General features: G+C 43.3%; 1 protein-coding gene across 5 annotated transcripts; it reads left to right on the top strand.

Annotated features, from left to right (window-relative positions):
• The first annotated feature begins 570 nt into the window (after positions 1 to 570).
• LOC129825611 (high mobility group nucleosome-binding domain-containing protein 3-like) lies at positions 571 to 24,019 on the top strand. 5 transcript variants are annotated; one of them, XM_055885818.1, is made up of 7 exons: positions 574 to 780; positions 9,422 to 9,502; positions 11,303 to 11,332; positions 16,175 to 16,228; positions 16,423 to 16,527; positions 17,443 to 17,542; positions 23,310 to 24,019. In XM_055885818.1, exons 1-7 carry the CDS (start codon positions 766 to 768, stop codon positions 23,315 to 23,317), a joined length of 393 nt encoding a protein of 130 aa, XP_055741793.1. In that variant the 5' UTR covers positions 574 to 765; the 3' UTR covers positions 23,318 to 24,019. The 5 variants fall into 5 exon arrangements, with proteins under 5 accessions (XP_055741795.1, XP_055741793.1, XP_055741796.1 ...); XM_055885819.1 differs by having other exon boundaries at positions 578 to 780; positions 16,426 to 16,527; XM_055885820.1 differs by lacking the exon at positions 11,303 to 11,332 and having other exon boundaries at positions 571 to 780.

Below are 24,019 nucleotides of genomic sequence, written 5' to 3'. Positions count from 1 at the left end.
GTCAATACGTCCACCTTATTAGCTTAAAATAAATATCTCATATAGTCTATGCAGAGCCATGGTCGGGTCCATTTAGGTCCACTCAGGTCTATCAACTGTAGTTAGATAGACCCGATGACAATCAAACAGAACCCAACCCGGACCTGAGGGACAAATTACAATTTCAGACCCGAAAGAAAATCGGGCCCAGGTTGGGCCTCGGGTATATTGGGTCCACCCAGACCCGTGAAGACCTCTACTTCCAGCCTAGACTATCCAGAACCACCTTAGAACCATCATCTTTCTATTGGCCTCTCTACTTTTCTCTTCCCTTCTCTTCTCTTCCCTTCTCTTCTCTTCCCTTCCCTTCTCTTCCCTTCCCTTCTCTTCCCTTCCCTTCTCTTCCCTTCTCTTCTCTCTTTCTTTCAACCTACACATCTGGCCATCACCACGGAGAGGCCATGATTTGCTTACAAAGAGTGCGTAGCCAATCAGACAAGCCATGGGATCCCTATTCTCAAGCTTCAACCAATGTGCGCAGCGGTGATATTTGCATACAGGGAGGCTTGACCAATCCCTTGTCACTACAGGAGCAGGTTTTGCGGGTTCTGGCCTATGTGCGGGCGGGATGCAGAGATAAAGGTCTGCATATGATTACCATGTGATTATAGAAGGTGTTTAGTATTGATCCAGTATCTGGTGGTGGGTTACTTGTAAACTCGCGCTGTGGACCTGCAGGTTGGACTGTTTGATCCTTTCTGACGGGAATAGTATCTCTGTAACAACATGCCTAAAAGGAAGGTGAGTCGCTCTGTTTTTTTTTATTTTTATCTCTAAACCGTTGTATCTGTGAGAGACAGGATAGCGGGCGTCTCTCTTTTGCAGGTGAGCTGATGCGAAAGTTTCCAAACCCGAGCACCGCCTGTTAGAACGGTTCAGCTGGGACCTTTTCGGTCTGATGGGAGTCTAGAAGGGGATGCGCGGGACATGGCAGCGTTCCTCCATGTTATTCGGTGTGTTTTCTGTCGAAACCCCTGCTCTCTCTCTCGCTCTTCATGGCCGGTGTGTACTCCCTGTTCACCCATACCACCGCGGTCCGGAATGCCGACCGGCAGGGATATGTGCGGTACAGCCGCTGGCGGTTTGAAGTGTCCGCTTTATCCCGGTCGTGACTACTTGGAGATTATTGTGCCTTTAGTGCATTTTAACGTGTTAGTGTGCCGACCTGTCTACCGGTAGGGATTTAAATCTGTCTACCGGTAGGGATTTAAATCTGTCGATGGAAGAAGGATTTCAGATGTTTTTCCCCTGTAGAAGGACAGTCTCTTCCTCTGTCTCTGTGGCGACCTGTCATTTTGTTTGCCCTACCTGTTTAACTAAAACATTTAAAACGATCCGTTTGCAAACAATGTAAAAAAAAAATATATGTCATCCCTGAGTTGCTAAAGATGCATAGAAGCATGGTCTCCTGGGTAAGGCAGCTGTTAAATGCAGGCGTTTCAGCCCGGCTCGGTGCTTTCTGTGGAGAGGCAGCCAGAGAAAGCACGGAGCATAGGCGTTGGTCATTTTCTCTAGTTATGTGGTGATTGGCTCAGTGTTCCGTCAGTCATGGGGACACTGTCACCGCAGAATCTCCAGGGAGAGCAAGGCAGTTCAAGACCCTTTGCGTGCTGCCATAGATTTACATTTGAAGTGCCTGTCCAAGAAAGCTCAAGATCATTGGCCACAGATAAAATGACGTTAAATCACGTTATTTCTGCCGTAGCTTTGATTGGACTGATCATGTCAACAGCATAGTGTAACGACCCTGGGTTTATAAGCGCGGAAATCGACTCTGCCGCTTGAGCATGCTTTTGCGGCACAGTCGATAGCGCGCCGGACCTCGGGCTAGGAGGTCGAGGGTTCGAGACCTGCTCCCTGCTGTTTCATTACATTGGTGTCAGAAGTGGACACAGGGTCGTTACAATACTTTAAAAAGTCTTGGGTAACACGCTAGCTAGACAAGCAGTCATCATCATGAATCACATCTACTGGCAAATCCTTTTCAATCCTATTATTCAGAGAAATTATAGATATATAATTATATTATATATTATATTATAAATTATAGATAAAACATATTGGTGCTCGTCGGCCATTGGACACAACAAGTCGGAGATCACAAATTCAACAATGAAGTGGTTTGGAAGGAATCTGACAATCACTCTTCCTCTTCCTCTGCACACTATTCGGGTAAACCACTTCTCCAATCTTTTTGGAAATATAACAAAGAACACACAGCAAAAACATGTTGATGGTATCCTCAATTAAATTATAAAATATACAGGCCACAAATTCCAATTGGCTATACTACAACTCTATAACATCATCCTTAGCTCTGGCATCTTCCCCAATATTTGGAACCAAGGACTGATCACCCCAATCCACAAAAGTGGAGACAAATTTGACCCCAATAACTACCGTGGGAGAAGCGTCAACAGCAACCTTGGGAAAATCCTCTGCATTATCATTAACAGCAGACTCGTACATTTCCTCATAGAAAACAATGTTCTGAGCAAATGTCAAATTAGCTTTTTACCAAATTACTGTATGACAGACCACGTATTCACCCTGCACACCCTAATTGACAAACACACAAAACAAAACAAAGGCAAAGTCTTCTCATGCTTTGTTGATTTCAAAAACGCCTTCGACTCAGTTTGTCATGAGGGTCTGCTATACAAATTGATGGAAAGTGGTGTTGGGGGAAAAACATACGACATTATAAAATCCATGTACACAAACAAGTGTGCGGTTAAAATGGCCAAAACACACACACTTCTTCCCACAGGGCCGTGAGGTGAGACAGGGGTGCAGCTTGAGCCCCACCTTCTTCAATATATATAACAATGAATTGGCGAGGGCACTAGGACAGTCTGCAGCACCCGGCCTCACCCTACTAGACTCTGAAGTCAAATGTCTACTGTTTGCTGATGATCTGGTGCTTCTGTCCCCAAACAAGGAGGGCCTACAGCAGCACATAGATCTTCTGCACAGATTCTGTCAGACCTGGGCCCTGACAGACCTGGGCCCTGTGGCCCTGACAGACCTGGGCTCTGACAGTAAATCTCAGTAAGACTAAAATAACAGTGTTCCAAAAAAGGTCCAGTCACCAGGACAACAAATACAAATTCCATCTAGACACCGTTGCCCTAGAGCACACAAAAAAAACGATACATACCTCTGCCTAAACATCAGTAACTTCCACAAAGCTGTGAATAATCTGAGAGAGACAAGGCAAGAAGGGCCTTCTATGCCTTCAAAAGGAACATAACATTTGACATACCAATTAGGCTCTGGCTAAAAATACTTAAATCAGTTAAAGAACCAAATTGAGATTCTGCATACAGAATTCTGCAAAAATATCCTCTATGTACAACGTAAAACACTAAATAATGCATGCAGAGCAGGCTTAGGCCGATACCCACTAATTATCAAAATCCAGAAAAGAGACTTTAAATTCTACAACCACCTAAAAGGAAGTGATTCCCAAACCTTCCATAACAAAGCCATCACCTACAGAGAGATGAACCTGGAGAAGAGTCCCCTAAGCAAGCTGGTCCTGGGGCTCTGTTCACAAACACAAACACACCCCACAGAGCCCCAGGACAGCAACACAATTAGACCCAACCAAATCATGAGAAAACAAAAAGATAATTACTTGACACATTGGAAATAATTTACAAAAAAACTGCGCAAACTAGAATGCTATTTGGCCCTAAACAGAGAGTACACAGTGGCAGAATACCTGACCACTGACTGACCCAAACTTAAGGAAAGCTTTGACTATGTACAGACTCAGTGAGCATAGCCTTGCTATTGAGAAAGGCCACCGTAGGCAGACCTGGCTCTCAAGAGAAGACAGGCTATGTGCTCACTGCCCACAAAATGAGGTGGAAACTGAGCTGCACTTCCTAACCTCCTGCCAAATGTATGACCATATTAGAGACACATATTTCCCTCAGACTACACAAATTTGAAAACAAACCCAATTTCGATAAAGTCCGATATCTACTGGGTGAAATACCACAGTGTGGAACAAGAAAAGGGTGAAGAACAAACACCATTGTAAATACAACCCATATTTATGTTTATTTATTTTCCCTTTTGTACTTTAACTATTTGCATATAATATGACATCTGTAATGTCTTTATTCTTTTGAAACTTTTGTGAGTTTAATGTTTACTGTTCATTTTTATAATTTATTTCACTTTTGTTTATTATCTAGTTCACTTGCTTGCTTTGGGAATGTTAACATATAAAGCCCTTAAATTGAAATTGAATTGAGAGTGAGGGGGCGTATGAAGAAAGAGGCAGAGAGAGAGGGGGGGGCATGGAAAGTGAGGCAGAGAAAGAGGGAGAAAGTATGAAGAAAGAGGCAGAGAGAGAGAGAGTGAGGGGGGGCATGGAGAGAGGCAGAGAGAGGGGGGCATGGAAAGTGAGGCAGAGAGAGAGGGTGAGGGGGGCATGGAGAGTGAGTGAGAGGGGGGCATGGAGAGAAGCAGAGAGGGGGGCATGGAAAGTGAGGGAGAGAGAGAGAGAGAAAGGGGGGTCATGGAGAGTGAGGCAGAGATAGAAAGAGAGGTTGGGGGGGCATGCAGAGAGGGGGGGATAGAGAGTGAGGCAGAGAGAGATGGGGGCATGGAGAGAGAGAGTGGGGGCATGGAGAGTGAGACAGAGAGCGAAGTTGTTGCTATGTAAATTATGCATTGTCCTCTGGCTAAACCACCAGGGTGTTTGCATAGCCTGTTTTAGAGAAAGACCCAAGATAGCTAGCCTATCTACCTGTCAACCTGCCAGCCTGTCTACCTACCGACCTGTCCACCTGCTTACCTGTCTGCCTATCTACCTGTCAACCTGCCTACCTGTCAACCTGCCTACCTGTCTACATGTCTACCTGTCTACCTGCCTACCTGCCCACCTGTCAGCTTGTCTATCCGTCTACCTGCCTACCTGTCTACCTGCCAGCCTGTCTACCTACCGACCTGTCTGCCTGTCTACCTGCCTATTGTTTATTATGGATCCCCATTAGTTCCTGCCAAGGCAGCAGCTACTCTTCCTGGGGTTTATTATGGATCCCCATTAGTTCCTGCCAAGGCAGCAGCTACTCTTCCTGGGGTTTATTATGGATCCCCATTAGTTCCTGCCAAGGCAGCAGCTACTCTTCCTGGGGTTTATTATGGATCCCCATTAGTTCCTGCCAAGGCAGCAGCTACTCTTCCTGGGGTTTATTATGGATCCCCATTAGTTCCTGCCAAGGCAGCAGCTACTCTTCCTGGGGTTTATTATGGATCCCCATTAGTTCCTGTCAAGGCAGCAGCTGCTCTTCCTGGGGTTTATTATGGATCCCCGTTAGTTCCTGTCAAGGCAGCAGCTACTCTTCCTGGGGTTTATTATGGATCCCCGTTAGTTCCTGCCAAGGAAGCAGCTACTCTTCCTGGGGTTTAGTATGGATCCCCATTAGTTCCTGCCAAGGCAGCAGCTACTCATCCTGGGGTTTAGTATGGATCCCCATTAGTTCCTGCCAAGGCAGCAGCTACTCTTCCTGGAGTTTATTATGGATCCCCATTAGTTCCTGCCAAGGCAGCAGCTACTCTACCTGGGGTTTATAATGGATCCCCATTAGTTCCTGCCAAGGCAGCAGCTACTCTTCCTGGGGTTTATAATGGATCCCCATTAGTTCCTGCCAAGGCAGCAGCTTCTCTTCCTGGGGTTTATTATGGATCCCCATTAGTTCCTGCCAAGGCAGAAGCTACTCTTCCTGGGGTCTTACAAAATTAAGCAGTGTATACAATTGTAAAACATTACAATACATTCACAGATTTTACAACACACTGTGTGCCCTCAGGCCCCTACTCCACCACTACCACATATCTACAGTACTAAATCCGTGTGTGTGTGTATAGTGTGTATGTTATCGTGTGTCTGTGCCTATGTATGGAACAGTCCCCGCTGTTCCATAAGGTGTATTTCTATCTGTTTTTTAAATCTAATTCTACTGCTGCATCAGTTACCTGATGTAGAATAGAGTTCCATGTAGTCATGGCTCTATGTAGTACTGTGGAATAGAGTTCCATGTAGTCATGGCTCTATGTAGTACTGTGGAATAGAGTTCCATGTAGTCATGGCTCTATGTAGTACTGTGGTATAGAGTTCCATGTAGTCATGGCTCTATGTAGCACTGTGGAATAGAGTTCCATGTAGTCATGACTCTATGTAGTACTGTGGAATAGAGTTCCATGTAGTCATGGCTCTATGTAGTACTGTGGAATAGAGTTCCATGTAGTCATGGCTCTATGTAGTACTGTGGAATAGAGTTCCATGTAGTCATGGCTCTATGTAGTACTGTGCGCCTCCCATAGTCTGTTCTGGAATCGGGGACTGTGACGAGACCTCTGGTAGCACTGTCCCTGAGGCTGAGCGATAGTATCTGCTGATAGTCATGATCTCTACTCATCTCCTCTCCAGTCATAATTACTATTAGTCATGAAACGTCCTGATTCTCCAGGTCCGATCTGGGGTACAAACACACACATACACCAGAGGAGGCTCGTCAGAGGAGGACCATCCTCCTCAGTAAATTTCAGAAAAATGTAAATAGTGAAACATTAAAAAAGTTATCCTTTTTCGATAAAACTATGCTAAATATATTCACAAAACCAAATAATTAAGTTAAGCACACTGTTTTGCAATGAAGGTCCACAGTAGCCTCAACAGCACTCTGTAGGGCAGCACCATGGTGTAGCCGGAGGACAGCTAGCTTCCGTCCTCCTCTAGGTACATTGACTTCAATACAAAACCTAGGAGGCTCATGGTTCTCACCCACTTTCCATAGACTTACACAATAATTATGAGAACGTCCGGAGGACGTCCTCTAACATATCAGAGGTCTTGCAGCATGAACTGACATGTTATCCACCCAATCAAAGGATCAGAGAATGAATCTGGTACTGAAAGCATAAGCTACAGCTAGCTAGCACTGCAGTGCATAACATGAGGTGAGTAGTTGATTAAAGAGAGAAAGACAATAGTTGTAAACATTTTTCAACAACTTAATTTCTTCCAAAATTAAGGAGAAGCAGAGAGAGGGAGAGCTATCATAGAATATATATATTTTACTTTCACTTTCACTTACTTAGCTGGTGTCAAATGCAGCTAGCTAGTTTAGCCTACGCGGCAGGTTAGAACGTTGGGCCAGTAACCGAAAGGTTGCTGGATCGAATCCCCGAGCTGACAAGGTAAAAATCTGTTGTTCTGCCCCTGAGCAAGGCACTGTTCCCTGGTAGGCCATCATTGTAAATAAAGGTTAAATTTTAAACACCTAGCTCAGAGAGGGATGCTATGTTAGCTGCTACACAGGAACTCTCCCCAGGTAAGCTTCTGGTTTTATTAATGTATTGCCACCGGGGCCCGCGAGTGTAACTGCTCAAATGCACTGCATGATTGTAGCGGGTTTAATAACGCATTAGTTCTTTGTTGACGAGACAACAATGTAGGCTGTGTGTTGTGATTCGCGGTCATGATATGAAGGTTTGGCTTGGAAAGGGTTTTTCTCCTGGTCAAAGACAGCTGATGTGTTGTGCACTGAAGTTCACAGGCGAAGGGAAAAGGTGAGAGTAGGAGAGCACGTAGATAGATGCGAGAAGGAATTGTACATACAACAAGCAAAGTGATCATGCTGTTTGTATGTGGCTGCTATGACAGTGATCATGCTGTTTGTATGTGGCTGCTATGACAGTGAACTGTGTTTGCGTGTGGCTGCTATGACAGTGATCATGCTGTTTGTATGTGGCTGCTATGACAGTGATCATGCTGTTTGTATGTGGCTGCTACGACAGTGAACTGTGTTTGCGTGTGGCTGCCATGACAGTGATCATGCTGTTTGTATGTGGCTGCTACGACAGTGAACTGTGTTTGCGTGTGGCTGCTATGACAGTGATCATGCTGTTTGTATGTGGCTGCTACGACAGTGAACTGTGTTTGCGTGTGGATACTATGACAGTGATCATGCTGTTTGTATGTGGCTGCTACCACAGTGAACTGTGGCTGCTATGACAGTGATCATGCTGTTTGTATGTGGCTGCTACGACAGTGAACTGTGTTTGCGTGTGGCTGCTATGACAGTGATCATGCTGTTTGTATGTGGCCGCTACGACAGTGAACTGTGTTTGCGTGTGATCAGGAGTGTATTCATTGCCGCAATTCTGTTGAAAAACATTTCTTAAACGGAACATAATGAAACGAGGATAAACATAAATTAATTTGTCCAATAGAAACGCTCATTTGCAACTGTTGGACTGATGATTACACACTAGGTCAGCTAGATGCAGGCAAGAGTGTGCAAGGCCGTGTTTAATGTTTCACTGTCACCTTGATCACTCAACCCTCCCGACCTGTGCACCTAGTCCGTAAACGTCCATTCATAGACCAGGTTGTAGCAACCTCATGATGGGTAGAGGGAACATTACTCAATTCTCTATCCTCAAACCTAAACCTGCCACTGTTACATTGAACTGGGTGAATATATAATAATATAATAATTCATAGACTAGGTTGTAGCAACCTCATGATGGGTATTAATGTACCACCGTCCTCCTGTGCCCAGCGTTTCTACACTACCCAGAGGCAGACCCGCTCTGTCCCTCCCTCTGCTGAGACTAATGCTGTGTTCAAAGCAAATGGGAACTCGGAAATCTCCGACTTTAGTGCGCTCAAGAACTGGGAACTCTGGGGGGGGGGGGGGGGGGGGGGGGGAACGAGATCCTACTAAGGAAAAATAGTTTTGAACGGTCATCTGACTCGGAAACTCGTTTTTTTTCCCAGAGTTCCCAGTTGTCTTGAAAGCACCATGACATCACATGCCGGTGTCACATACCATCAGTCCAGTAAAATAAACTTTTAATTATTATATTATATTATAATATGCTCAGCTGTTGCCTCGCAAGTGCTGCACCAACTGATGTGTTATCAAAGAGGGTTGAATTATAACATGTTCTGGGTATAATGTTATTGTCAGACCAGGCATATAGCCAATATGAGGTAATAATGCATTAAGTCTACTGCACAAACCTCATTCCTACACAGCTGTTTTTAATAAATAATAATAATAATAATTAATAATATTAGTTATAACATGTTCTGAGTATAATGTTATTGTCAGACCAGGCATATAGCCAATATGAGGTAATAATGCATTAAGTCTACTGCACAAACCTCATTCCTACACAACTACTATTAGCTTCATGTTTTAAGTCAAATGTGAGCAGTAGATCTCGGCTTTTTGACTGTGGACGTGACCTTCACTCAGAAAAGGTTGGTGACCACTGGCTGACCGTACGACGTAACAGACGTCTCAGTCGTGGATACCAGGTGTGTTTTCACTCTTCTCTCTGCTTCTTCTAGTCTGCCGAAGGGGCCGGTGCCAAGGACGCCTCTAAAGTCACCAAGCAGGAGGTCGCTAAGCAGGAGGTCACTAAGCAGGAGGTAGGAGCTCTGTGTGTGTGTGTGTGTGCAGTATGTGTGTGTGCAGTGTGCAGTGTGTGTGTTTTACACAGCCGCAAACACGCTCATTATGTATCGCAGTCACCACACACACACACACATACAGCAAACGCTCATACACACTGATACATGAAGAGGTATCTTTATACAAACACACTATCCACACTACCCCTAGCACACTACCCCTAGTACACTACCCCTAGTACACTACCCCTAGTACACTACCCCCTTATACTACCCCTAGTATACTACCCCTAGTACACTACCCCTAGTACACTACCCCCTTATACTACCCCTAGTATACTACCCCTAGTACACTACCCCTAGTACACTACCCCTAGTACACTACCCCTAGTACACTACCCCCTTATACTACCCCTAGTACACTACCCCTAGTACACTACCCCTAGTACACTACCCCCTTATACTACCCCTAGTATACTACCCATAGTACACTACCCCTAGTACACTACCCCTAGTACACTACCCCTAGTATACTACCCCTAGTATACTACCCCTAGTACACTACCCCTAGTACACTACCCCTAGTACACTACCCCTAGTACACTACCCCCTTATACTACCCCTAGTACACTACCCCTAGTACACTACCCCTAGTACACTACCCCTAGTACACTACCCCCTTATACTACCCCTAGTATACTACCCATAGTACACTACCCCTAGTACACTACCCCTAGTACACTACCCCTAGTATAGTACCCCTCCTCACTACCCCTAGTACACTACCCCTAGTACACTACCCCTAGTATACTACCCCTAGTATACTACCCCTAGTACACTACCCCTAGTACACTACCCCTAGTATAGTACCCCTCCTCACTACCCCTAGTACACTACCCCTAGTACACTACCCCTAGTACACTACCCCTAGTATACTACCCATAGTATAATACCCCTAGTATACTACCCATAGTATAGTACCCATAGTATAGTACCCCTCCTCACTACCCCTAGTACACTACCCCTAGTACACTACCCCTAGTACACTACCCCTAGTACACTACCCCTAGCACACTACCCCTAGCACACTACCCCTAGTACACTACCCCTAGTACACTACCCCTAGTACACTACCCCTAGTACACTACCCCTAGTACACTACCCCTAGCACACTACCCCTAGTACACTACCACTAGTATAGTACCCCTAGTACACTACCCCTAGTACACTACCCCTATTACACTACCACTAGTATAGTACCCCTAGTACACTACCCCTAGTACACTACCCCTATTACACTACCCCTAGTACACTACCCCTAGTATATTACCCCTAGTACACTACCCCTAGTACACTACCCCTAGTACACTACCCCTAGTACACTACCCATAGTATAGTACCCCTCCTCACTACCCCTAGTACACTACCCATAGTAGACCTACCCCTAGTACACTACCCCTAGTACACTACCCCTAGTACACTACCCCTAGTACACTATCAGACCCTCAACACACAACTGATATGCCCCCTCTCCCCCCTCTCTCTCCCCCTTTCTCTTTCCCCCTATCAATCCCCCTCTCTCCTTCTACCCCCTCTCTCCCGTTCTCTCTCTCCCCCGTCTCTCACACTCTCTTTCTCACTCTCCCTCTCTCTCTTGCTGTCGCTTTCTCTCCCCCCTCTCTCCCCTTTTCTCTCTTTCCCCCTATCAATCCCCCTCTCTCTTTCTACCCCCCTCTCTCCCCTCTCTCTCTCTCCCCCGTCTCTCACTCTCTCTCTCTTACTGTCTCTCTCTCTCCCCCTATCTCTCTCTTTCTGTAGCCCACCAGACGGTCAGAGAGGTTGTCATCGGTAAGTTTAATCATCTCCTCTCCTTCCTCTCTCCTCCTCCCTCCCTCCCTCCCTCCCTCCTCTCCTTCCTCTCTCCTCCTCCCTCCCTCCCTCCCTCCCTCCTCTCCTTCCTCTCTCCTCCTCCCTCCCTCCCTCCCTCCCTCCTCTCCTTCCTCTCTCCTCCTCCCTCCCTCCCTCCCTCCCTCCTCTCCTTCCTCTCTCCTCCTCCCTCCCTCCCTCCCTCCCTCCTCTCCTTCCTCTCTCCTCCTCCCTCCCTCCCTCCCTCCCTCCTCTCCTTCCTCTCTCCTCCTCCCTCCCTCCCTCCCTCCCTCCTCTCCTTCCTCTCTCCTCCTCCCTCCCTCCCTCCCTCCCTCCTCTCCTTCCTCTCTCCTCCTCCCTCCCTCCCTCCCTCCCTCCTCTCCTTCCTCTCTCCTCCTCCCTCCCTCCCTCCCTCCCTCCTCTCCTTCCTCTCTCCTCCTCCCTCCCTCCCTCCCTCCCTCCTCTCCTTGCTCTCTCCCTCCTCGCTGCTCCACCAGAAGCAGTCTGTGGGTCATAGTTTCTCACTGCCACCAGATATGATATTAGGATCTGAAATCATAACTAGTTATAGTTGGTAGAAATCATAACTAGTTACAGTGTTATAGTCGGTAGAAATCATAACTAGTTATAGTCGGTAGAAATCATAACTAGTTATAGTTGGTAGAAATCATAACTAGTTACAGTGTTATAGTCGGTAGAAATCATAACTAGTTACAGTGTTATAGTCGGTAGAAATCATAACTAGCTACAGTGTTATAGTCGGTAGAAATCATAACTAGTTACAGTGTTATAGTCGGTAGAAATCATTACTAGCTACAGTGTTATAGTCGGTAGAAATCATAACTAGTGTTATAGTCGGTAGAAATCATAACTAGTTACAGTGTTATAGTCGGTAGAAATCATAACTAGTTATAGTCGGTAGAAATCATAACTAGTTATAATCGGTAGAAATCATAACTAGTTACAGTGTTATAGTCGGTAGAAATCATAACTAGCTACAGTGTTTTAGTCGGTAGAAATCATAACTAGTTATAGTCGGTAGAAATCATTACTAGCTACAGTGTTTTAGTCGGTAGAAATCATAACTAGTTATAGTCGGTAGAAATCATAACTAGTTATAGTTGGTAGAAATCATAACTAGTTATAGTTGGTAGAAATCATAACTAGTTATAGTCGGTAGAAATCATAACTAGTTATAGTCGGTAGAAATCATAACTAGTTATAGTTGGTAGAAATCATAACTAGCTACAGTGTTATAGTCGGTAGAAATCATAACTAGTGTTATAGTCATCAGGGTATCATGACAGATAAAGGTGGTGGTGGGAAAAGGTCCCTGCAGGTTCCTTCTGATCCTGCGCTTGCTTTTTCGCCCTCTCGTCCTCATTTCCTTTACCAGACTTGATATCTATCTGTTCTGTTCATCCTCTGTCTGTTGTGATTTCACTGTCTTCAAACATGGCACACATGGCTTGGATCTCAAAGGGCACCGTATTCTCTTTGTAGTGCACTAATTTTGACCCCATAAAGAATAGGGTTTCATTTGGGACACATGGTCTTGGTATCTATCTGTTCTGTTCATCCTCTGTCTGTTGTGATTTCACTGTCTTCAAACATGGCACACATGGCTTGGATCTCAAAGGGCACCGTATTCTCTTTGTAGTGCACTAATTTTGACCCCATAAAGAATAGGGTTTCATTTGGGACACATGGTCTTGGTATCTATCTGTTCTGTTCATCCTCTGTCTGTTGTGATTTCACTGTCTTCAAACATGGCACACATGGCTTGGATCTCAAAGGGCACCGTATTCTCTTTGTAGTGCACTAATTTTGACCCCATAAAGAATAGGGTTTCATTTGGGACACATGGTCTTGGTATCTTCAGCTTGTTGTAAACGTTAGCACTTTATTATCAACAACATGTTTATATGCCTATAACACATTATTACAGTAATATTTATATAACACATGATTACAGTAATATTTATATAACACATTATTACAGTAATGTTTATATAACACATTATTACAGTAATATTTATATAACACATTATTACAGTAATGTTTATATAACACATGATTACAGTAATGTTTATATAACACATGATTACAGTAATGTTTATATAACACATTATTACAGTAATGTTTATATAACACATTATTACAGTAATGTTTATATAACACATTATTACAGTAATGTTTATATAACACATTATTACAGTAATATTTATATAACACATTATTACAGTAATGTTTATATAACACATTATTACAGTAATATTTATATAACACATTATTACAGTAATATTTATATAACACATGATTACAGTAATGTTTATATAACACATTATTACAGTAATATTTATATAACACATTATTACAGTAATGTTTATATAACACATTATTACAGTAATGTTTATATAACACATTATTACAGTAATGTTTATATAACACATTATTACAGTAATGTTTATATAACACATTATTACAGTAATATTTATATAACACATGATTACAGTAATGTTTATATAACACATTATTACAGTAATATTTATATAACACATGATTACAGTAATGTTTATATAACACATGATTACAGTAATGTTTATATAACACATGATTACAGTAATGTTTATATAACACATTATTACAGTAATGTTTATATAACACATTATTACAGTAATGTTTATATAACACATTATTACAGTAATGTTTATATAACACATTATTACAGTAATGTTTATATAACACATTATTACAGTAATATTTATATAACACATTATTACAGTAATGTTTATATAACACATTATTACAGTAATGTTTATATAACACATTATTACAGTAATATTTATATAACACATGATTACAGTAATGTTTATATAACACATTATTACAGTAATGTTTATATAACACATTATTACAGTAATGTTTATATAACACATTATTACAGTAATATTTATATAACACATTATTACAGTAATGTTTATATAACACATTATTACAGTAATATTTATATAACACATGATTACAGTAATGTTTATATAACACATGATTACAGTAATATTTATATAACACATGATTACAGTAATGTTTATATAACACATTATTACAGTAATATTTATATAACACATGATTACAGTAATGTTTATATAACACATTATTACAGTAATATTTATATAACACATGATTACAGTAATGTTTATATAACACATGATTACAGTAATATTTATATAACACATGATTACAGTAATGTTTATATAACACATTATTACAGTAATGTTTATATAACACATTATTACAGTAATGTTTATATAACACATTATTACAGTAATGTTTATATAACACATGATTACAGTAATGTTTATATAACACATTATTACAGTAATGTTTATATAACACATTATTACAGTAATGTTTATATAACACATTATTACAGTAATGTTTATATAACACATTATTACAGTAATATTTATATAACACATTATTACAGTAATAGTTATATAACACATTATTACAGTAATAGTTATATAACACATTATTACAGTAATAGTTATATAACACATTATTACAGTAATATTTATATAACACATGATTACAGTAATGTTTATATAACACATGATTACAGTAATGTTTATATAACACATTATTACAGTAATGTTTATATAACACATTATTACAGTAATGTTTATATAACACATGATTACAGTAATGTTTATATAACACATTATTACAGTAATGTTTATATAACACATTATTACAGTAATGTTTATATAACACATTATTACAGTAATGTTTATATAACACATTATTACAGTAATGTTTATATAACACATTATTACAGTAATGTTTATATAACACATTATTACAGTAATAGTTATATAACACATTATTACAGTAATAGTTATATAACACATTATTACAGTAATATTTATATAACACATTATTACAGTAATATTTATATAACACATTATTACAGTAATGTTTATATAACACATTATTACAGTAATGTTTATATAACACATTATTACAGTAATGTTTATATAACACATTATTACAGTAATGTTTATATAACACATTATTACAGTAATGTTTATATAACACATTATTACAGTAATATTTATATAACACATTATTACAGTAATATTTATACAACACATTATTACAGTAATCATGTAATAATGTTAATACATTACCTTATTTCCATATTATTATTATATTATTATTATATTATTATTATCATATTATTCCATACTGTTATACCTGATTATGTGATTATGTTATTACAGATTATTAACCAACAGGTTCTCACGGCTCTATTTGAGTCATTTTAATAACGAAAGGATCCAATTATAGCCTTCCCTGTTTACATAATGATGATTTAAAGATATGGGTTAAATATACTGTTAAATATGTTAAATATACTTTTAAGTTTGCATTGATGAAGCTGTGTGTGTGTACCTTCAGCTGAGGTGTTGCCCTCTACTAGTGGGTATTGTATGGCCTTACCTATAGCCGACAATACACTATTGTTCAGGTTATACATATAGTCCTATGCTAAGCTATTTCTATGGTATTTTCCCATTGTCTTTGCTAAGCTAAGTTTATAGAAATGCCCCATTCACTCAGCTAAGCTAATTCCATTGAAATGTCCAATTCACTCAGCTAAGCTAATTCTATAGAAATGCCCCATTCTAAACTAAGATAATTGTATGGTGTTTCCCATTCTCTGTGCTAGGCTAAGCTAAACTAAGCTAATTCTATAGCGTTTCCCCACTCTTTATGCTAGGCTAATGCTAAAGCTAATGGCTCTCTCTCTCTGACCTACAGAAACCAGCTCCTCCCAAACCGGTGGAGGTCAAGCCTAAGAAGGCTATCGCCAAGGTAATGCCATCGAGCACACACTGTCCAAGTGTTAAAGCATGTATCCATAGATGCATGTTGTGTTTGTTTTAAAGTCTTAAAGTTTTTGTCCATTTGATTGTTCTCAGAGCTGTTTTTATTGGTTGTCTCTGTCCTCTGTTGGGATTGGTAGTCTCTGTTTCTATGCTGTGTTCTGATTGGCTCTGTCTGCCTAGAAGCCGGTGGACAAGGTGGACGACAAGGCCATGAAGGGAAAGAAAGGAGGAGCTAAGGTGAAGAGGGAGGATGGCCCCTCCCATAACCGACAGACCATGACAGAGGTACGCTAGGCCACGCCTCCATCAGAGGTTGGAGAGAATGTAGAAGGAGAGGAGGTACGCTAGGCCACGCCTCCATCAGAGGTTGGAGAGAATGTAGAAGGAGAGGAGGTACGCTAGGCCACGCCTCCATCAGAGGTTGGAGAGAATGTAGAAGGAGAGGAGGTACGCTAGGCCACGCCTCCATCAGAGGTTGGAGAGAATGTAGAAGGAGAGGAGGTACGCTAGGCCACACCTCCATCAGAGGTTGGAGAGAATGTAGAAGGAGAGGAGGTACGTTAGGCCACGCCTCCATCAGAGGTTGGAGAGAATGTAGAAGGAGAGGAGGTACGCTAGGCCACGCCTCCATCAGAGGTTGGAGAGAATGTAGAAGGAGAGGAGGTACGTTAGGCCACGCCTCCATCAGAGGTTGGAGAGAATGTAGAAGGAGAGGAGGTACGTTAGGCCACGCCTCCATCAGAGGTTGGAGAGAATGTAGAAGGAGAGGAGGTACGTTAGGCCACGCCTCCATCAGAGGTTGGAGAGAATGTAGAAGGAGAGGAGGTACGCTAGGCCACGCCTCCATCAGAGGTTGGAGAGAATGTAGAAGGAGAGGAGGTATGCTAGGCCACGCCTCCATCAGAGGTTGGAGAGAATGTAGAAGGAGAGGAGGTACGCTAGGCCACGCCTCCATCAGAGGTTGGAGAGAATGTAGAAGGAGAGGAGGTACGTTAGGCCACGCCTCCATCAGAGGTTGGAGAGAATGTAGAAGGAGAGGAGGGATTATAATCATCTAACATGCCTTCAATGTTCTCCCTGTCTCAATATCTGTCACACACACACACACACACACACACACACACACACACACACACACACACACACACACACACACACACACACACACACACACACACACACACACACACACACACACAGATCTGTGTGTCCCGCTCCAGTGTCAGTGTGACCTACTACAGAAGTCTTGCCCCCTACTCCATGTCTGTCAGAGGCCAGAGTGAGACAGTCCGAGTCAACGGTATGACAGACCGACCGACAGAGTGCTGTGGATTTGAACCACGGTTGTTAGGCGGTCTCCAAAATGGCACTCTATTCCCTCCATAGGGCATTACTTTAGACATAGAGCTATACCTAGCCCTAGACCTAGACCTAGAGCTATACCTAGACCTAGCCCTAGTCCTAGAGCTAGCCCTAGAGCTAGACCTCGACCTAGCCCTAGACCTCGACCTAGACCTAGCCATAGACCTAGCCCTAGACCTAGACCTAGACCTAGAGCTATACCTAGCCATAGACCTAGACCTAGCCCTAGCCCTAGACCTAGCCCTAGACCTAGCCCTAGCCCTAGACCTAGCCCTAGCCCTAGACTTAGACTTAGACCTAGGGAATAGAGTGCGATTTGGGAAGCAGTTTGTGTGATTTAACCACTGTGTGCTGTAAACTGAGTGTGTGTGTGTGTTTGTGGGCACTAACATTGTGTGTCTTTGTTACTACACAGTAATTGTGTGAAATGGGTGTGTGCTCACCCTTCAGTGTGTACAGTGTGTTAACACATCAGGACTACTAGTAATACTGCTAACTAGCTAGCAGGACCAGCCTTCAGTGTGTTAACACATCAAGACTACTAGTTATACTGCTAACTAGCTAGCAGGACCACCCTTCAGTGTGTTAACACATCAGGACTACTAGTGATACTACTAACTAGCTAGCAGGACCAGCCTTCAGTGTGTTAACACATCAGGACTACTGGTGATACTACTAACTAGCTAGCAGGACCAGCCTTCAGTGTGTTAACACATCAACACTACTAGTTATACTGCTAACTAGCTAGCAGGACCAGCCTTCAGTGTGTTAACACATCAGGACTACTAGTGATACTACTAACTAGCTAGCAGGACCAGCCTTCAGTGTGTTAACACATCAGGACTACTAGTAATACTGCTAACTAGCTAGCAGGACCACCCTTCAGTGTGTACAGTGTGTTAACACATCAGGACTACTAGTAATACTGCTAACTAGCTAGCAGGACCAGCCTTCAGTGTGTTAACACATCAGGACTACTAGTTATACTGCTAACTAGCTAGCAGGACCAGCCTTCAGTGTGTTAACACATCAGGACTACTAGTGATACTGCTAACTAGCTAGCAGGACCACCCTTCAGTGTGTTAACACATCAGGACTACTAGTGATACTGCTAACTAGCTAGCAGGACCACCCTTCAGTGTGTTAACACATCAGGACTACTAGTGATACTACTAACTAGCTAGCAGTACCAGCCGTCTATTCCTCGGCCTTGGAACTAGGTTGTCACTAGTTAATATAAATGAATAATAATCATATATATTATCACAGTGTAATGTGTTGTTTTACGGGGTCAGTCATAGTAGTACGACACCTCTGGTGCTCAAGGCATAAACCCATCCATGGTCGTCACTAGTTACCACAGCCACAAAGTAAAAAAGGACGATATCGTAACAAAAATGTACTTTTTGGTCTTAATTTAAGGTTATGGTTAGACATACAGTTAGCAGTGTAGTTAGGGTTAGGTTTAAAATCAGATTTTAATTCGATAAATTGTAGAAATAGGCGGGGTTTAGCCATAATTATAATTATTGTGGCTGTGGTAACTAGTGACGACCATGGAACCATGGATGGGTACTTCCTGGTCCCTTTATGACATCATGGTGTGTTTATGCGTAGAGATCCTATTAAATAACTAGAAGGCCTATGGCAGCCATATTGGTCAGGGAGAAATCCTGACCAGTCGAATTGGAATGAATGGGAGTAGAGGTATAATCCTGATTTTACTTAATAAAAGTAAGGCATGTGATATATCAGAAATTATAAACTGGGTGGTTTGAGCCCTTAATGCTGATTGGCTGACTGCCCTGTTATATTGCAAACCGTATACCACCGGTATGACAAAACATTTATTTTTACTGCTCTAATTACGTTGGTAACCAGTTTATAATAGCAGTAAGGCACCTCAGTGGTTTGTGGTATATTGCCAATATACCACGGCTAAGGGCGGTATCCAGGCATGCGTCGTGCCTAAGAACAGCCTTTAGCCGTGGTATATTGGCAATATACCACACCTCCTCGGGTCTTATTGCCTAGTTGTGTAATTGAATTGTTAACCTAAAGTATTGTCATATAATTATGAATACAGTTGAGAGAGGTTTTATATACATTTTCTGTATAAATAGCCTCTAAAATATTTAAGTGTAATGCCCTGATAAGCCGGTGTTTGGAGGTTATATTGGTGTTAGGAAGGAAAACCATGCCAATATATCCTCCAAACACTGTCTTCGTGGGCATTATCCCTTTTATACAACGGGTTACCAACATGTTCAAATAATGATTGACATATTTTAATTAAAAAAGTTATTTTGATGAATTTTCTTCATAACATTTCATCCTGCCACCAGATATAGTCCCGACACAAATCTAGGGTTGTTACCCAAGCCGGGTGGTCATTCGTTCTCTATCGGTTCGGTTGCCGGAGACGTGACCCGGTCGTTCGTTCTAAATGTTACATTGCCATGCTGGCTGACAACGTTCTTATCCTTTGCTTGCTAGCTAGCCATCTACGGCTAATTTACATTGACGTCAAAAAGTGCAGCCAGAATAACAGCAAAGTAGCTGCATTTGCATTTTGTTTAAGTTGTTTTCTAGTGTCGTTTATTTGGATACATCCATAACAATGAACTAATGAGGGGCGATTTCGCCTGGCATAGAACATCTCAGAGGTGCTAGCCAACAACACAGCTACAGTAACACAATCACTTCACACTGAAAAGACTGCAAACTAGCCGCCTTTTTAAAGTGTATAAATTGCCTGGCTGGGCTGATGAGACAGTGGATTGCGCGGTAAGATGTAACAATGTAAATAAGCATTTTAAAGTAATAGATTTAGCCGGTGGTAACTTGTGGAATAGACACCGCCTGGAATGTGATTTTAACCAATCATCATACAGGATTAGAACCACCCGTTGTATAATTGTAAATAGACAATACCTGTAAATGTCGTTGTTTTCTTGGAAAGCTGAGAGTGTATGATTCAATATCAGTATCAGTACTTTAAGTCCTATCATCAACTGGTGTCAGGCAGTGTATGGCTGTGGTTTGACTGTATATGAATGGGTTTCAATGTAACCTTTTATTAACTAGGCAAGTCAGGTAAGAACAAATTCTTATTTACAATGAATGCCTACCCCGGCCAAACCCGGACGACGCTGGGCCAATTGTGCGCCGCCCTATGGGACTCCCAATCACGGCCGGATGTGATACAGCCTGGATTTGAACCAGGGACTGTAGTGACGCCTCTTGCACTGAGATGAGGTTGCCTTAGACCACTGCGCCACTCAGGAGCAATTTGGCATATTTGCCATGGAGTCATTCCTTTAAAACTGTCTGGCTAGCTAGCTAACAAACATACAGTACAGACATATTCTTCAAATTCATTATTTTACACTATCTTATTACAGCACTGGCAAACCAGGGTTGACCAACTCCCTGACCAACATGGCTGACCAACTCCCTGACCAACATGGCTGACCAACTCCCTGACCAACATGGCTGACCAACTCCCTGACCAACATGGCTGACCAACTCCCTGACCAACATGGCTGACCAACTCCCTGAACAACATGGCTGACCAACTCCCTGACCAACATGGCTGACCAACATGGCTGACCAACATGGCTGACCAACATGGCTGACCAACTCCCTGACCAACATGGCTGACCAACTCCCTGACCAACTCCCTGACCAACATGGCTGACCAACTCCCTGACCAACTCCCTGACCAACATGGCTGACCAACTCCCTGACCAACTCCCTGACCAACATGGCTGACCAACTCCCTGACCAACTCCCTGACCAACATGGCTGACCAACTCCCTGACCAACTCCCTGACCAACATGGTTGACCAACTACCGGACCAACATGGCTGACCAACATGGCTGACCAACTCCCTGACCAACATGGCTGACCAACTCCCTGACCAACTCCCTGACCAACATGGCTGACCAACTCCCTGACCAACTCCCTGACCAACATGGCTGACCAACATGGCTGACCAACTCCCTGACCAACATGGCTGACCAACTCCAAGACCAACTCCCTGACCAACTCCCTGACCAACATGGCTGACCAACTCCCTGACCAACATGGCTGACCAACTCCCTGACCAACTCCCTGACCAACATGGCTGACCAACTCCCTGACCAACATGGTTGACCAACTCCCTGACCAACATGGCTGACCAACTCCCTGACCAACATGGCTGACCAACTCCCTGACCAACATGGCTGACCAACTCCCTGACCAACATGGCTGACCAACTCCCTGACCAACATGGCTGACCAACTCCCTGACCAACATGGCTGACCAACTCCCTGAACAACATGGCTGACCAACTCCCTGACCAACATGGCTGACCAACATGGCTGACCAACATGGCTGACCAACATGGCTGACCAACTCCCTGACCAACATGGCTGACCAACTCCCTGACCAACTCCCTGACCAACATGGCTGACCAACTCCCTGACCAACTCCCTGACCAACATGGCTGACCAACTCCCTGACCAACTCCCTGACCAACATGGCTGACCAACTCCCTGACCAACTCCCTGACCAACATGGCTGACCAACTCCCTGACCAACTCCCTGACCAACATGGTTGACCAACTCCCGGACCAACATGGCTGACCAACATGGCTGACCAACTCCCTGACCAACATGGCTGACCAACTCCCTGACCAACTCCCTGACCAACATGGCTGACCAACTCCCTGACCAACTCCCTGACCAACATGGCTGACCAACATGGCTGACCAACTCCCTGACCAACATGGCTGACCAACTCCAAGACCAACTCCCTGACCAACTCCCTGACCAACATGGCTGACCAACTCCCTGACCAACATGGCTGACCAACTCCCTGACCAACTCCCTGACCAACATGGCTGACCAACTCCCTGACCAACATGGTTGACCAACTCCCTGACCAACATGGCTGACCAACTCCCTGACCAACATGGCTGACCAACTCCCTGACCAACTCCCTGACCAACTCCCTGACCAACATGGCTGACCAACTCCCTGACCAACATGGCTGACCAACTCCCTGACCAACTCCTTGACCAACATGGCTGACCAACTCCCTGACCAACATGGCTGACCAACTCCCTGACCAACTCCCCGACCAACTCCCTGACCAACATGGCTGACCAACTCCCTGACCAACATGGCTGACCAACTCCCTGACCAACTCCTTGACCAACATGGCTGACCAACTCCCTGACCAACATGGCTGACCAACTCCCTGACCAACTCCCTGACCAACATGGCTGACCAACTCCCTGACCAACTCCCTGACCAACATGGCTGACCAACTCCCTGACCAACATGGCTGACCAACTCCCTGACCAACATGGCTGACCAACATGGCTGACCAACTCCCTGACCAACTCCCTGACCAACATGGCTGACCAACTCCCTGACCAACTCCCTGACCAACATGGCTGACCAACTCCCTGACCAACTCCCTGACCAACATGTTTGACCAACTCCCTGACCAACATGACTGACCAACTCCCTGACCAACTCCCTGACCAACATGGCTGACCAACTCCCTGACCAACATGGCTGACCAACTCCCTGACCAACATGGCTGACCAACTCCCTGACCAACATGGTTGACCTTTACCCCATCATAAGAAGGTTCATGTCCATTCTAGTATTCTGAATCCTAATTCTATGTGTTTGTGTCTGTCTGCAGGAGACTGAGGCTGTGGGGGCGGGGTCTGACGAGGAGAAGGAATGAGGAAATTGGGGGTGTGTCTTTCTCTGACTTCTCCCAAACCGGTACCATGGAAACGAAGAAAGGATCTTTTTTTTACGAGGATTTTGTAAAATGCTGAATTTTTTGGGATCCTGTGATAATAGCGAAGATAAACCAACACTCCTCCTTGCAGTTCTGTCACTCTCTCTCCAATCCTTTCTTCCCTCTCTTCCATTTGTAGTTTTAATCCTCTTCCTTTTCTTCAAAGACAGAATGAAGTGTTTTTTAAAAATGGCTGCAACTGTTCTCCCTCTGGCAGTGGGAGGAGCCTCACAGGGTCACCGTGATAATGCGTCTCACGTCCTTTCTAAATGATGATGTCATATCCTCTCTACTACGATAGCTCTTTATGATGACATCACTCAAAATTTATTTCATCTCCCACCTATGACATCAGAGACCCAGTGGTCAAACTAGGCTCCTATGACATCACGGGTGACCTTTGACCCTGAACTGAGGTGTTGCCACGGAGAATATTTGCGGCTTTTTAAGCAGATGTAGAAAAGTTTGTGTTTGAAAGTGGCAGAGCAGTGGCATAGCAATAAGAAGTGGTGTTTCTGTTCTAGAACGCTGTGGCTTCTAGAACCTGTCTGAGTTCCACCCTGCCGCAGGGAAAACGTTTTTTTGAAATAAAAGCTGAAAGTTGA

Source organism: Salvelinus fontinalis, chromosome 27 (genome assembly GCF_029448725.1).
Source record: "Salvelinus fontinalis isolate EN_2023a chromosome 27, ASM2944872v1, whole genome shotgun sequence".
Lineage (NCBI taxonomy): Eukaryota > Metazoa > Chordata > Actinopteri > Salmoniformes > Salmonidae > Salvelinus > Salvelinus fontinalis.
Note: the sequence above shows the minus strand (reverse complement) of the source record. Positions and strands in the feature narration are given on the sequence as shown.

Coding starts and splice junctions, on each gene's coding strand:
- LOC129825611 (XM_055885818.1), top strand. Junction 11,333..16,174: donor GGTCAGAGAGGTTGTCATCG/GTAAGTTTAATC, acceptor TCTGACCTACAG/AAACCAGCTCCTCCCAAACC. Junction 16,528..17,442: donor ACCGACAGACCATGACAGAG/GTACGCTAGGCC, acceptor ACACACACACAG/ATCTGTGTGTCCCGCTCCAG.